At 42.0% G+C, this 13,292-nt stretch overlaps 1 protein-coding gene and 1 long non-coding RNA gene across 2 annotated transcripts; one reads left to right on the top strand and one right to left on the bottom strand.

The window, feature by feature from the left end:
- Positions 1 to 712: 712 nt before the first annotated feature.
- LOC117738745 (chromodomain-helicase-DNA-binding protein 4-like) lies at positions 713 to 10,335 on the bottom strand. The gene is made up of 18 exons (XM_034544841.1): positions 10,228 to 10,335; positions 9,883 to 10,030; positions 9,586 to 9,770; positions 9,298 to 9,475; positions 8,449 to 8,538; positions 8,194 to 8,285; positions 7,201 to 7,334; positions 6,749 to 6,893; positions 6,198 to 6,366; positions 5,972 to 6,096; positions 5,599 to 5,854; positions 5,029 to 5,085; positions 4,360 to 4,599; positions 4,164 to 4,272; positions 3,929 to 4,061; positions 3,277 to 3,472; positions 1,517 to 1,686; positions 713 to 1,042 (listed from the first exon to the last, which is right to left on the bottom strand). The coding sequence occupies exons 1-18, from the start codon at positions 10,276 to 10,278 to the stop codon at positions 1,028 to 1,030; spliced, it is 2,493 nt and encodes an 830-aa protein (XP_034400732.1). The 5' UTR covers positions 10,279 to 10,335; the 3' UTR covers positions 713 to 1,027.
- Positions 10,336 to 10,951: 616 nt separating this feature from the next.
- Positions 10,952 to 12,591, top strand: LOC117738835. Its single transcript, XR_004610131.1, has 3 exons — positions 10,952 to 11,113; positions 11,402 to 11,453; positions 11,706 to 12,591. It is a non-coding gene; the product is annotated as an uncharacterized LOC117738835 (long non-coding RNA).
- The last annotated feature ends 701 nt before the right edge of the window (positions 12,592 to 13,292 follow it).

The following is a 13,292-nucleotide window of genomic DNA, read 5'->3' as shown; positions in this document are numbered from 1 at the left end:
ATATTTTCGATTAAACCAGGTCCTCTAACCTGCGGGGCGAGGCAATATTTTCCAAATTGAGGAAACAAGACCAAAAATATCATTTCAAGTTTTGGTACGGAAAGACCACCTTTTATGTCTTTGTAGTGAGGACAGTTTAACTCGTGGTCGTGTCCCGCCCCATATTGTATTAACCGACTAAATGCTCGTTAAAAACAAAAAAATATGCAGTTTGAAACTGCAAAAAAGAGAATTTAACAAGTCGAAATTAACGGCGAGGCGGATCAAGAAACATGACCGGAAATCTTTAAAACATTTGCTTCCTCTTTTGTAAAACTCCCCAAAACGTTGTCGTTATAAGTAAAACGTCATGTATATGCAAAATAAAATCAAAAGAAAGTGCACGTGACAAAAAAAAAAAACGCATTCGAAGACGAAGAAAATAGACCCAGGAAGTGGAGACGCAACTTAAAATTCTGTATAAAGTCGCTTTGCCATTAAAGTAATATCATAAAAGGGAATAAAAATAAATCAGATTACAAACCAGGAATTTAAATCCAAACTAAAAGTCGGCAGTAATTCGGACTCACGAGGAAAACCTGAAGATTTTAGTGAAGAAGTGTCGAAAAAAAATCAAGAAACTCAACTGCTGATGCCATCGAAAAAAATAACTAAAAAATAAAGAGTTAATTTAACTACGACAGCCCCTCCCCACCAACTGACCACAAACAAATTCTTTATTACATTTTTTATTTAGGTCCCAAAAAACCATCATAATAACATTATATCAATAATATTAATACAGAAATTGAAAAAAAAGAGGAAAAATAAAATAAAATAGCCTTTCTGTCCACAGCCTCAAACTTTGGGGAAGAGATTCGATCCTCCAGAAAAACTGTTTAATGTCTGTTTTTTGGGGCGTTGGGGGGGGTTGAACTGGGCGTGGCTTCAAGCTTGAGCGCGCTGTCCGTCATTCTGCTGTGCACCAATCAGGAATGTCAAGGTGAGGCAGGGGGTTGGTTTTTCGAGGTAAAGCGCAGAGTTTCAGTTACTGCTGTGACATCTGGAGGAGGAAAGAAAACGGAGGACGCTTTTACATCAAATCTTGAAGGAACATTTACACAATAATAATAATAATAATAATAATAAATATATATATATAAATAAAAATTAAATATATCTAAATAAATAAACATTTAAAAAAATAGTAAAAGTTAAAAAAATATATCTAAATAAATAAATATATCTAAATAAATAAATATATAAAAATAAATAAACAATAAAAAAATATATCTAAATATATAAAAAAATATATCTAAATATATAAAAAAAATATATCTAAATTAATAAATTATATATATATAAAAATATATGTATATCTAAATAAATAAAAATTTAAATATATATAAATAAATATGAATAAAATTAAATATACCTATATATATATATATATATAAATATATATGAATAAATATATCTAAAAATAAAATTATATATATATCAATAAATATAAATATAAAATAGGTCTGCTCCGTACCTGTTGCGTCTGTGTCTGGGTCTCGGGCCCTCGGCTCGCCAGCCGACTCAAGATGTTCCTCTCGGACATCTGGAGCCGCACGGCAACCGGCGGTATCCGTGCGATGGTTGCCGGGAGGCGGGTGACGTCCGCCTTCATGTCACTCAGCAACTCTTCCAGCTGCTTTAGCACTGAGAGAGAAAGAGAATAAATATAAATATTAATAAAGAGATATCACAACAAGATGTATGGTTCATTTTATTAAAATTGTAATACGGTTAAATTTCCATCCGTTGATTTATATTTTTATTGTTCTGCTCTAGTTAAGAAGATAAGTTTGTACTAACTTTGACTATTTCTTCAACAGAACAATTATTTATTTATTTTTAACTAGAACATTATAAATAAACAAGAGTTGACCGTGTAAATCATTTTACAAATTAAAACATTATTGTCAGGAGAGTCTCGAAAAGATCGGGTGCTGAAAATAATAAAGAGGAGAGAAACTTATTTTGGGCCAAATTTAAACCGCCTACCAACAACGAATATCTGATACCAGTCAAAGAGTCTGAACTGCAGGTTGTGATTTTTAAGAAGACGTGTTTGTTAAATCAAGTCGACGCATTTGGGTAAATGTTTTTAAAATGACATGTAAAGACTTCTATACAACCAGAGGAGTCGCCCCCTGGTGGTCAGGAGAGAGAATGCAGCTTTAACACATGAAGCATAGACTTCTATACAACCAGAGGAGTCGTCCCCTGGTGGTCAGGAGAGAGAATGCAGTTTTAACACATGAAGCACAGACTTCTATACAACCAGAGGAGTCGCCCCCTGGTGGTCAGGAGAGAGAATGCAGTTTTAACACATGAAGCACAGACTTCTATACAACCAGAGGAGTCGCCCCCTGGTGGTCAGGAGAGAGAATGCAGCTTTAACACATGAAGCATAGACTTCTATACAACCAGAGGAGTCGTCCCCTGGTGGTCAGGAGAGAGAATGCAGTTTTAACACATGAAGCACAGACTTCTATACAACCAGAGGAGTCGCCCCCTGGTGGTCAGGAGAGATAATGCAGCTTTAACACATGAAGCATAGACTTCTATACAACCAGAGGAGTCGCCCCCTGGTGGTCAGGAGAGATAATGCAGCTTTAACACATGAAGCATAGACTTCTATACAACCAGAGGAGTCGCCCCCTGGTGGTCAGGAGAGAGAATGCAGCTTCAACACATGAAGCATAGACTTCTATACAACCAGAGGAGTCGCCCCCTGGTGGTCAGGAGAGATAATGCAGCTTTAACACATGAAGCATAGACTTCTATACAACCAGAGGAGTCGCCCCTGGTGGTCAGGAGAGATAATGCAGCTTTAACACATGAAGCATAGACTTCTATACAACCAGAGGAGTCGCCCCCTGGTGGTCAGTAGAGAGAATGCAGCTTTAACACATGAAGCATAGACTTCTATACAACCAGAGGAGTCGCCCCTGGTGGTCAGGAGAGATAATGCAGCTTTAACACATGAAGCATAGACTTCTATACAACCAGAGGAGTCGCCCCCTGGTGGTCAGTAGAGAGAATGCAGCTTCAACACATGAAGCATAGACTTCTATACAACCAGAGGAGTCGCCCCCTGGTGGTCAGTAGAGAGAATGCAGCTTTAACACATGAAGCAGAGACTTCTATACAACCAGAGGAGTCGCCCCCTGGTGGTCAGGAGAGAGAATGCAGCTTTAACACATGAAGCAGAGACTTCTATACAACCGGAGGTCGTCGCCTCACCTTTGTGCAGGACGGCGTTGGCCGGTTTGTTCCCGGACATGGACTCCTTGCTGAGGTGCTGGTGGGACTCGGCCAGACACTCCACCTCGCTGAAGCGCGTGTTGAGGGCCATGGAGGGGTGGGAGGGATCCTCGGACATGTTGAGGTAGGCGGCGCGACGCAGCTGCTCCTCGATCACCAGCGCCTGCTCCAACAGCTGCAGGAGGAACATAGACAGGCACGAAAGGGTCAGTCGGGGTTGAGAATATACACATTAATATATAAAACACAAAGTTACATTTACTAAATTAAAACATGGCTACGGCTAAACGTTTTGGGTTTTCGACCAATGTTCACAGCAACGTAGAGGAAGCAAAGCGGTTTGAAAATGTCAGATGAATAAACGTTCCGGTAGAAGTCTGAAGGGAAGAGGAACACGCACACAGTGCTGGTGTTTAAAACATCTTTATAGAAACTTAAAGATATAATAATTAATAATTTGCGGCGACAAGCCTAACAAATACAACAACAAAAAAAGGGACAATTTGGATTCACTAAAGTCACAAAAACACGAGCAAACCAACAGATTTACTCGTTTTTAATGAATTAAAAACGAGAAGACGACAAAAGGAGGTGAAAATACTCGGACTGAACGTTTCCCGTGTCTTCCTACCTTGAACCTCCGGGCGAGGAACTTGTTCTTGATTTCCAGGAAGTTTCCTCGGTTCATCTCTCCCTTGAAAGGCTCGTTGAGGATGGCGAACTTCACGTCGTTCTGGATGTCCTGCCAGCGAGCGTAACCGTGTCTGGGAGGAGCGGTGGTCAAGGGCAACAACAACAACAACAACTCCTCCTCCACATCTCACACACAGAGGTCTGAGAGCCAATCACAGGTGGGGAAAGGATACTGTATGATGCCGGCCAGCAGCCAGTAGTCGTGCCGGCGGTGCCAGATCTCGTTGGTCTTCTTGGTGACGGTGGCGGCGCGCTCCTCGTTCTGCCACAAAGAGTGAAGCTCTGAAAAGAGGAAAGATGTCGGTGAGGAAACGAGCGCAGCCGTGTGTGTGTGTGTGTGTGTGTGTGCGTGTGTGTGTGTGTGTGTACCTGTGAACCCTCCGTCAGCGATGTTGAACATGAATCGGGACTTGGCCGCCTTCTTCTTCTCCTCGCTGGCGGCTGCGGCTGCGACAGCGGCAGCTCCGACGGCAGCTCCCACGATGCCGACTGCGGTCGTCGTGGCGACGGCGGCGGAGGTAGCCGACGCTCCGCTCTCCTTGCCGCCGTCTCCGTTCTGAAGTTTGGTCGCCTCCTCCGGCTTCGGGGGCTCCTTCTCCTCCTTCGGCTCTATTGCGGGAGGACGAGAGGAGGTTCACGATCACGGAGAAACGGACGGATTTTATTCCACAAAAAAAAAGGTTTTATATATAAATAAAAAGTTAATATATATATTTAAAAAAAGGAGGTATGAATAAAAGTTTATATATATATAAAAAAAAGGAGGTATAAATAAAAGTTTTTATATAAAAAAGAGGTATAAATAAGTTTATACATAAAAAAGAGGTATAAATAAGTTTTTATATATAAAGATGTATAAATAAAAGTTTTAATATATAAATCGAGCAATAATAAAAAAATGTATATATAAAAAGAGGTATATAAAAAGAGGTGTAAATAAAAGTTTTTATATAAAAAGGAGGTATAAATAAAAGTTATATATAAAAATGAGGTATAAAAGAAGTTTCGCTATCGGAGAAGGAAACGGGCGTTTGGTACCTTTCTTTTCATCTGCAGGAGGCGTGGCGTCCATCTTTTCCTCTTTCTTTTCTTCTCCTGCAAAAACAGAGAAAAACACTTTTTTTTTTAAAAAGAAGAGGGGAGAAAATAAAGAGGGCATCTTTTTAAAAAGATCCCAAACAAACAAACAAACTGCGACACAAAGTTTCTCCCGGAGACCGGATCTGAAACGTCCGGATCCGTTACGGCTGAACAGATTTTATGGGTTTGGAAGGTTTTTTTGTTGGCGCTCCCCATAAAACAAACAGCAACAAGGTGGATAGATAATTATTTTAAGATGATGGAAGAGAAGAAGACACCTCAGTTTTGATTGGTGGCCATGTTTAAAAAATGAGTGATGATTTAGAGAGATTATTATTATTATACATCAGTCGAAGCATCGTCTCGGTCTCATCGTGTTGTACATTTATGGATACATTTTTACGGGACACTTAAATGTTATCCATAACAAAAAAAAGTTTTTTAAGACACGTTGTGAGTGAAAATAAAACCTCAAAACAAATCCCGTTTACAAGCGTTTAAAAAAAAAAAGAGGAGGAAGAGTTTTACCTTTGACCTCGGGGTCCTCAGATTTGACCTCTGACCCCTCCGTCTTGGCCTCTGACGGCGACTTTGTCTCCTCTCCTGCCTCCGAACTCTTCATCTCGCTCTCTGCCTCCTTCTCTCCCTCCTTCTCCTTCTCCCCGTTGCTCGGTCTGTCCGTCTCCATCGGCTCCTCCCCGTTCTTTTTGCTCTCCGGCTCCGCCGGCGGACTCTTCTCGTCTTCCTCGTCGTCGTCGTCGTCGTCGTCTGGGATGGCGATCACCTGGAAGGCGACGCGGAGGGGGAACATTTTTTTTATAAAAACGCTCAGAATATGCATTTGTTTTTTTGGGGTAAAAATCGTACTTTTATCCACGTCACTCGAACGCATCGTTCCTACCTCGTCGCTGGCGTTCGCCGGCTCTTTGCTGTTGCTCTTCTCCGCCTCGCCCTCTTTCTTCACCTCCGCTGGACTCTTCTCCGCCTCCTTCGCCGCTTCCTCGCTCTTTGAGGAGGAGTCGTCGCCTACAGGAGACAAAAACGCTCGTTATTGTTATTATCGTGTCGTTTTCAAAAAGGGAGAGCGGATGTGTGTGTGTGTGTGTGTGTGTGTGTGTGTCCGTTACCTGGAGCAGGTGTGTTGGGCTGCGTGTCGGCGGGGGTTCCGGTGGACGGGGTTTTCCCCGGCGAGTCGAGCTGCGCAGCCGCAGCCGCCGCAGCCGCCTTCTTGCTCTCCTCCAGCTCGGCCATCCAGGGCATCGACCACTGGCCGTTCACGTGCTCGAACTCCTGCACCTGCGACGCGGGGGGAAGCAAACCGGCGGCGTCAAAAAAAAAAAAAGAAACTCAAAAACCCGTTTTGGAGTTTAAACTCCTCAACGCTCTGGTTTCTATATCGCCAACATAAAAAAGGAGGAACCTGTCGAGTGGATTGCAGGACTCCGATTGGACGAGACATCGGCAACGCTGAAGGACGCGTTGCTTACACGTCGGCCATATTGTTCGTTGCGAAATCGTTTAAATTCCTTCCCGACGCAAAATATTTAATAAGAAGACGTCACGTTTCCATTTAGTCGAGTCACACGATTGAGTTTTCCCGTCATTTCATTCAAACTAGTTAAATGTTCTTATGTCTAAGCTAAAAGTAAAAGTGGAGACAAAGTTTCCTCGTCGTTACCTTTTTGCGAATGAGCGACATGACGCCGATGCGCGTGAGGACGTGTTGCCGCGACAACCCTTCTCTGGGGACGCCGTCGGCGAAGGTCTCGGCCCCGTCGGCTCCGGGTTCACAGAGGTGACGCATGAAGAGAGAGACGTACGCCCTGAGAGATCGAATATAAATAGAGTTAGTTATTTATTTACTCTCACTCTCTCACACACACACACACACACACACACACACACACACACTAACCAGTAACATTCTTACGGATTTCTGTGGGCGACATACAAATTTAACAATATTTTACATATTTTATTTCGGCATATATAAGTTTTAACATACAAAAAAAAAGGTAATAATTAATACTACAAAAACTGTCAAATAAGCAAAACAAGAAAAGAAAAGATTTTTTTTAAAAAGAAAGAAGTATTGAAATGAATAGGCAATAAATACAAAACTCTTCTCACTTGAACTCCTTCTCAGATTTCCCCCGCAGGTCTCGGACCAGCCACTGGGTGGTGAAGGCATCCTGGGGAGGCATCCCATAACGCATCACTGCGTTCAGGAAGGCCTTCCTCTGCCGAGAGTTGAAGCCCAACACCTGGGGAACCGGCAGAACACAGGGCCTCTTTACAGCAACCTTTTTAAGCCCAACATCCCTGACCTCTGACCTCTGCCTTGGCGACAGTCTGAGCCCTGATGACTATTATAAGTGGTTCTCAAACTTTCTCTGTCACGCCCACTTCGGAGGAAGAAAAATGTTCACGCCCCCCCAAAAAATACTTTTATTAATCACTACGTGTGACTCTTTCATATAATAGAATAAATAAAATTGCAATCACTTTTCAAGGAAACCAGATTGCTCCATTAGATTGTTAAAACAGTGCAAAAAATAACTAATATTTGGCAAAGATTAACTTATTGTGGCTGTTTCACACTAAATATCCTTTCAAGATAACAAATAAAGTGCAACCTGTGAAAAACTAAACAAAACAAGTTCAAATATTTGGAAATAAAGAGTTTTACACTGAATCTAAAAAGATTGTGCAACCTGTGCAAAATTAGTACAGATATCTGTGAGCCATCATGTTTAATCAGCATTTGTGGCAATGAGCTGCTTTCCACTAAAACGGGGTTGGAGGCTTGATACGGCCACTCTCAATTCATGCTCAATGTTGAGCTTTTGTTTTGAAGGGCAACAGCAGAACAGCACCACGGCGGAGCTGAGAACACATTTACAGGCGTTCATGAATCTGGCCATCGGAGATCTTTTTTCTGACGTTTGAAGTCCGTAAGAAAACATTTCAGAAGACACTTCGAGAATGGAGGAACAATGCGTTCCTGAATTTATTTGTATTTTATTTTGGAGAGCGGCCGGGAACGTCTCCGAGATCGACCTGGTTGGAGAACACGATGCACAGGTACCCGGGCAGGGGAACCCACGCCGAAAGGGGCCTCACCTCGATGTTGCCTCCCACCCTGGCCAGCAGGGGGGGCAGCGGCTTGTCCTTGTCGTTCCTCAGGCCCTTCCTGCTCGGCCTGCGAGAGTTGGCTGCAGAAATAATAAATAAATAAAACGGACGTGGCGATTACGTCAAGACGCTCTGCAGGAGCATCATTTTTTTAAGCACACGAGCGCGTCACAACAACTGGTTTGTTGCATTAGTTTTTATGGTTTAAGACACGTTTTCTAAATCGAGCGTAACGGCTCTCACCTTCTGTCCGCTCGTCAAAGTCCTCGTCTCCCTCCTCGGACGCCACCGAGTAATCCGATTGGCCGTCGGACTGGTCATCCTGCCAATCGGCTTCGAGGTAAAAAAAAAAAGGACAAACAAGGGAGGGAGAGTTTGTTTAAAGCACGGGGCCAATAAGACGTCGGCTAGATTTATTTTTGTTTCATCACAAATTCAACATTCACACCAACTTTTTTTTAACTTTATTTGAACCTTAAATACAAACGAGGTCAGAACGAGCGCGACCTCGACGTTAGCAGATTACGGGTAAAAAGAAAAGAGGCCAAACTTCAGTTATAAATCCTGTTATTCTGTTAAAAAAACAAGTCTCTGCCGTTGCGTCATGAGTTGTGTTTTTCCACAGTTGTCTGTGTGGGCGTCGCCGGCATTTTCCTCCTCATGCTAAATGGGCTGAGGGTCATGGCAGTTGGGTGCCGTGCATTATGGGTAATGCAGTCTCACGACTGAAGGAGGCGAGTCGGACAACCGGCGTGACGACTTTTAGGGTTAAAATTCATTTATTTATTTTACCTACAAATAAATATTAATAATAATGTAATAAAATTACAATTTCATTCATATATAAATACAAATTAAAAAAATATTATTATTTATTTTATCTACAAATAAATATTTTTTTTCAATTAAATTACTAATAAAATAAAAAAATCTTTGAAAACATTAACATTAAAAAGTAAATATAATAAAATATTTAAATAAATATTTTTTTAAATAATAATAATAATAAAACAGACAATACAGACTTCATTCAACACGTTCTGAAAGCTAAAAGTAGTAAAAAAAAAGAGCAAAGATTACCTCCATTCTTACCTCTGTCTTCTTGAGACCCGTCGTTGTAATTGACCTGCTTGCGGATGCGCTTGCCTTTGCCCAGGTTGCGGGCCAGATCCTCCTGCTGCTGCTCGTAATGGTGACGCAGCAGCTTCTCCCAGTAGTCTGGGTCCACGCTCTCCTCCTGCTTGATGACCTCCCGTTGCACCTCCTCCTCCTGAGCGAAGAAGACGGGAGAAACGGTTGAAGAGGGTACAAAGAAAAACCTGGAGACATTAAGCAGCATCCGATTTTAAGCCCTCGTCCTCTCGGTCCACATGCGCTCACCTCCTCCTCCTCGTCTTTGACCACGTACTGAGCCACCTTGAAGGAGCTCAGGTACTCGTTCATGCTCTGCAGCTCCGTGTCGTCGGTGGCGTCCTGGTTCCTGTCCAGCAGACGGTCGATGGCCTTCTCGTCGTAGTGGATGACGCTGCTGTCCTCCTCCTTGTGCTTCATCGTCATCATCTCACCTGAGCGGCCGCGGGAAAACAACAACAACACGTCAGTTTAAAAACATCTTCTCAACGAATCTGCCCCTCTTCCTCCTTCCTCCTCCTCCTCCTCCTCGTGTTCAACTCTCACCTAGACCCCCGTCGAACTCGTCCTTGAAGAGCCGCTCCGTTCCGAACTTGAGGATGTCGTCCAGTTCCTGTTTGGACATGGAGCCCGTCTTGGATCCGAGACCAGGTCGGACCACCAGGTGAGTCAGCATCATCTTCTTCTTGGCAACCTGGACAACGGAAAGAGCGTTTTTATTGTTTGTTAATGTGTCCGGCACCTGCGAGTCTCGCTTTTTCACCAGCTATAAAAAAAAACAAAAACAGCTTTTTTGCGCTTAGAACAATTTTTTTTTTTAAAAGTGTGAAATAATCGTTTCAGATCCAAGCATCCGGTTGTCAACGTTGCGTTGGGCTCGGTCTCGTTTACCTGAGTGATCCTCTCCTCCACAGACGCCTTGGTGACGAAGCGGTAGATCATCACCTTCTTGTTCTGACCGATACGATGAGCTCTGCTGAAGGCCTGAAAACACGAGAAGGGGAGTTGGGAACCGCCAAAATAAGACGAAAAAAAAGCTAAACTAGAACGGGCACTCGGTAGAGCGCATACCTTCGCCGCAGCCACTTTTTGGTACTTGGCATGAGAGTGTGGGGAACAGTAAATTGATGTAACTTGATACCAGATATTGTGGTAAACATCACAAAAGAATTTTGTATGAACATCAGCCTTGATTTATTATTTTGGCCTTTGTATGTTGCATGAGAGGGTGGGGAACAGAACAGTGAACATGTTGGTGCTGTTTTCATGCAAATCGGATAAGAATTGACTGTGTTATGACAAACCCCGCACATTTTGCAAGGTCGTGACCCCCCCTGACCTTCGACCCTCAACCGCTAAGAAGGGTTATGACGTCATTGTATCATGTCGTATATCACAAGATCGGGCATTGAATTCTGAACATTTTGGCATTAGTTGCATGCCAATTGGATAAAAATTTACCGCGTTATGATAAAAATACGATTTTGACCTTTTCATGACCTTGACCTTTGACCCGATCGCTCCCATACTTTTTGAGTTATGCGAATAACAAACAGACATATTTACAAATAAATACACAGCGATCAAAACATAACCATAGTAAGTAAGACTTAACCTTTATTTTTCTTTCATACATTTTCACACATAAAATCAAGCCACCAACATCTTCTCTCTCTCTCCCTCTCTCCCCTTGTTCTTGTTAATCTCTCTCGCCCTCCCCCGGTCAGAGGTGATGTGATTTCCTGCAGCTCTGACTCATGTCATCAGGATTATTTAGGTCCACACACACACACACACACACACACACACACGCACACACATTTGGACACAATTGCAGTTGTTGACACTTTATTAAAAAATATTACAAAAATTATATATATATTAAAAAATATATATATTAAATATATATATATATATTTAGTTGTTGCTTTAAAAAAAAAAAAAACATATTTAAAGGATTATTATTTAAGTATTTATTTTTCATTTCATAGATTTAAAAAAAAAAAAATGTAAAGGATTATTTCAGCAGCTCAGTTTATTAATCGATTTTGTGTTTTTCTTCCAGATGATGATCATTATGGCAATCGTAGGTCTTATATGTTTTGGAGTCATTTTTCGTAAGTACACACACACACACACACACACACACACACACACACACACAGTTTTGCAGTGTTTTTTATATAAATTCTCCGATCGAAATGTTATTTTTGCATTCAACAGATGTTTAAATCTAATATTAATTTTAAAGATTTAAAAAATAACCACAATTGACAAAAAAAAACTCAAATCAAAGCTCTGAAGCTTTCGACCACGCGGTCTTCATCAGAAGATGCTGCCTCTGAAACGTCTCCGCTCTTCCTCCTCAGTGTATTTCTTCTACTGAGCTGGTCTCCAGGGATCGGACACGCGAGTCCCAGGACCAGACTGCCCCGACGCCGGCCGAACCCCCACCCCCTTCACCCCCTCCAAAAAAGAAGAAAAGAATCCAGCCTCTCCTCCTCCTCTTCCTCGGAAACCTCTCGGTTCCTCTCCAGTCAGGAATCCTGAGTGGATGTAATGTTGTAATTTATTTTTACTTAATAATTAGAAGTTAATTCAATAAAAGTAAAAAAAATGTTGGGGGTTCTTGATTCATAAACTTCACATTTCTTGGCGACCAGGTGTCTAAACATGTTTTGCATGAAACAGAAAAGCGTCTTCTATGTGTTCAATCCGGCCCCTTAAAAAATGGGATTTGATTATAAAGAAGATTGGGCTGCAAAAAAAAAGAAAGAAGAGAAAAAGACCCTTCCAGGTGGATTTAAAGGGACAGTACCTGATTTTATTCACCTCCAGACCATCTCCTGCTAAAAAGATGCGACCGGTATTTGCCAAAAAGACACGATCAGACATAAAAAGTATAAAAGTTAATATATAAAACATTTCTGAAGATTTTTATTGTTCCTAAACGGACCTAAAAACTTATTTTAGGTCAGAAACCTCTCAGAAATATCCATCTTCATTCCTCTCTGTCCTGCCTGTGATGTGCTCGTTCAGTGTATGTTGAGGGACGCCGCCCCCTCGCTGTCGGCGGCGGTACTGCGACGGGAACACTTTTAGATTTCACTGTAAATAAACGGTCCTGTTGTCATGGCGTCGTCGTGTTTGAATGTTTCTGTACATAATTTAAGGCATTTTCACGGCGGCTAACCCGTCGTCATGGTTACCGTCCAACACTGGTCTATTGTTCAAGGGAAAGGGCGAGTTAGTGCTTCATGGTGGGAGAGAGAGAGAGAGGAAGTCTGAAGCGGCCATCTTCTTTGTTGTGTCACGTGACTCACCAGCAGGAAGTTAGAATGGACTCAGGTATTGATCGGTAGTTATGAACTCAGGTATTGATCAGCAGGTATGAACTCAGGTATTGATCAGCAGGTATGAACTCAGGTATTGATCAGTAGGTATGAACTCAGGTATTTATCAGTAGGTATGAACTCAGGTATTTATCAGTAGGTATGAACTCAGGTATTGATCAGTAGTTATGAACTCAGGTATTGATCAGTAGGTATGAACTCAGGTATTGATCGGTAGTTATGAACTCAGGTATTTATCAGTAGGTATGAACTCAGGTATTGATCGGTAGTTATGAACTCAGGTATTGATCAGTAGGTATGAACTCAGGTATTTATCAGTAGGTATGAACTCAGGTATTGATCAGTAGGTATGAACTCAGGTATTGATCAGTAGGTATGAACTCAGGTATTGATCGGTAGTTATGAACTCAGGTATTTATCAGTAGGTATGAACTCAGGTATTGATCAGTAGGTATGAACTCAGGTATTGATCGGTAGGTATGAACTCAGGTATTGATCGGTAGGTATGAACTCAGGTATTTATCAGTAGGTATGAACTCAGGTATTGATCAGTAGGTATGAACTCAGGTATTGATCAGTAGGTATGAACTCAGGTATTGATCA

The sequence above is a fragment of the Cyclopterus lumpus genome, chromosome 11, assembly GCF_009769545.1.
Source record: "Cyclopterus lumpus isolate fCycLum1 chromosome 11, fCycLum1.pri, whole genome shotgun sequence".
Classification (NCBI taxonomy): Eukaryota; Metazoa; Chordata; class Actinopteri; order Perciformes; family Cyclopteridae; genus Cyclopterus; species Cyclopterus lumpus.
Note: the sequence above shows the minus strand (reverse complement) of the source record. Positions and strands in the feature narration are given on the sequence as shown.

Bases quoted from the DNA above. Each gene is read 5' to 3' on its own strand.
- LOC117738745 (XM_034544841.1), bottom strand. From the start codon at position 10,278: ATGATCTACCGCTTCGTCACCAAGGCGTCTGTGGAGGAGAGGATCACT. The intron at 3,473-3,928 runs GTAGGAAGACAC...TTCCTCCTGCAG, and splicing joins TCCTCGCCCGGAGGTTCAAG to CTGTTGGAGCAGGCGCTGGT. The intron at 1,687-3,276 runs GTGAGGCGACGA...TTTCTCTCTCAG, and splicing joins CAACGCCGTCCTGCACAAAG to TGCTAAAGCAGCTGGAAGAG.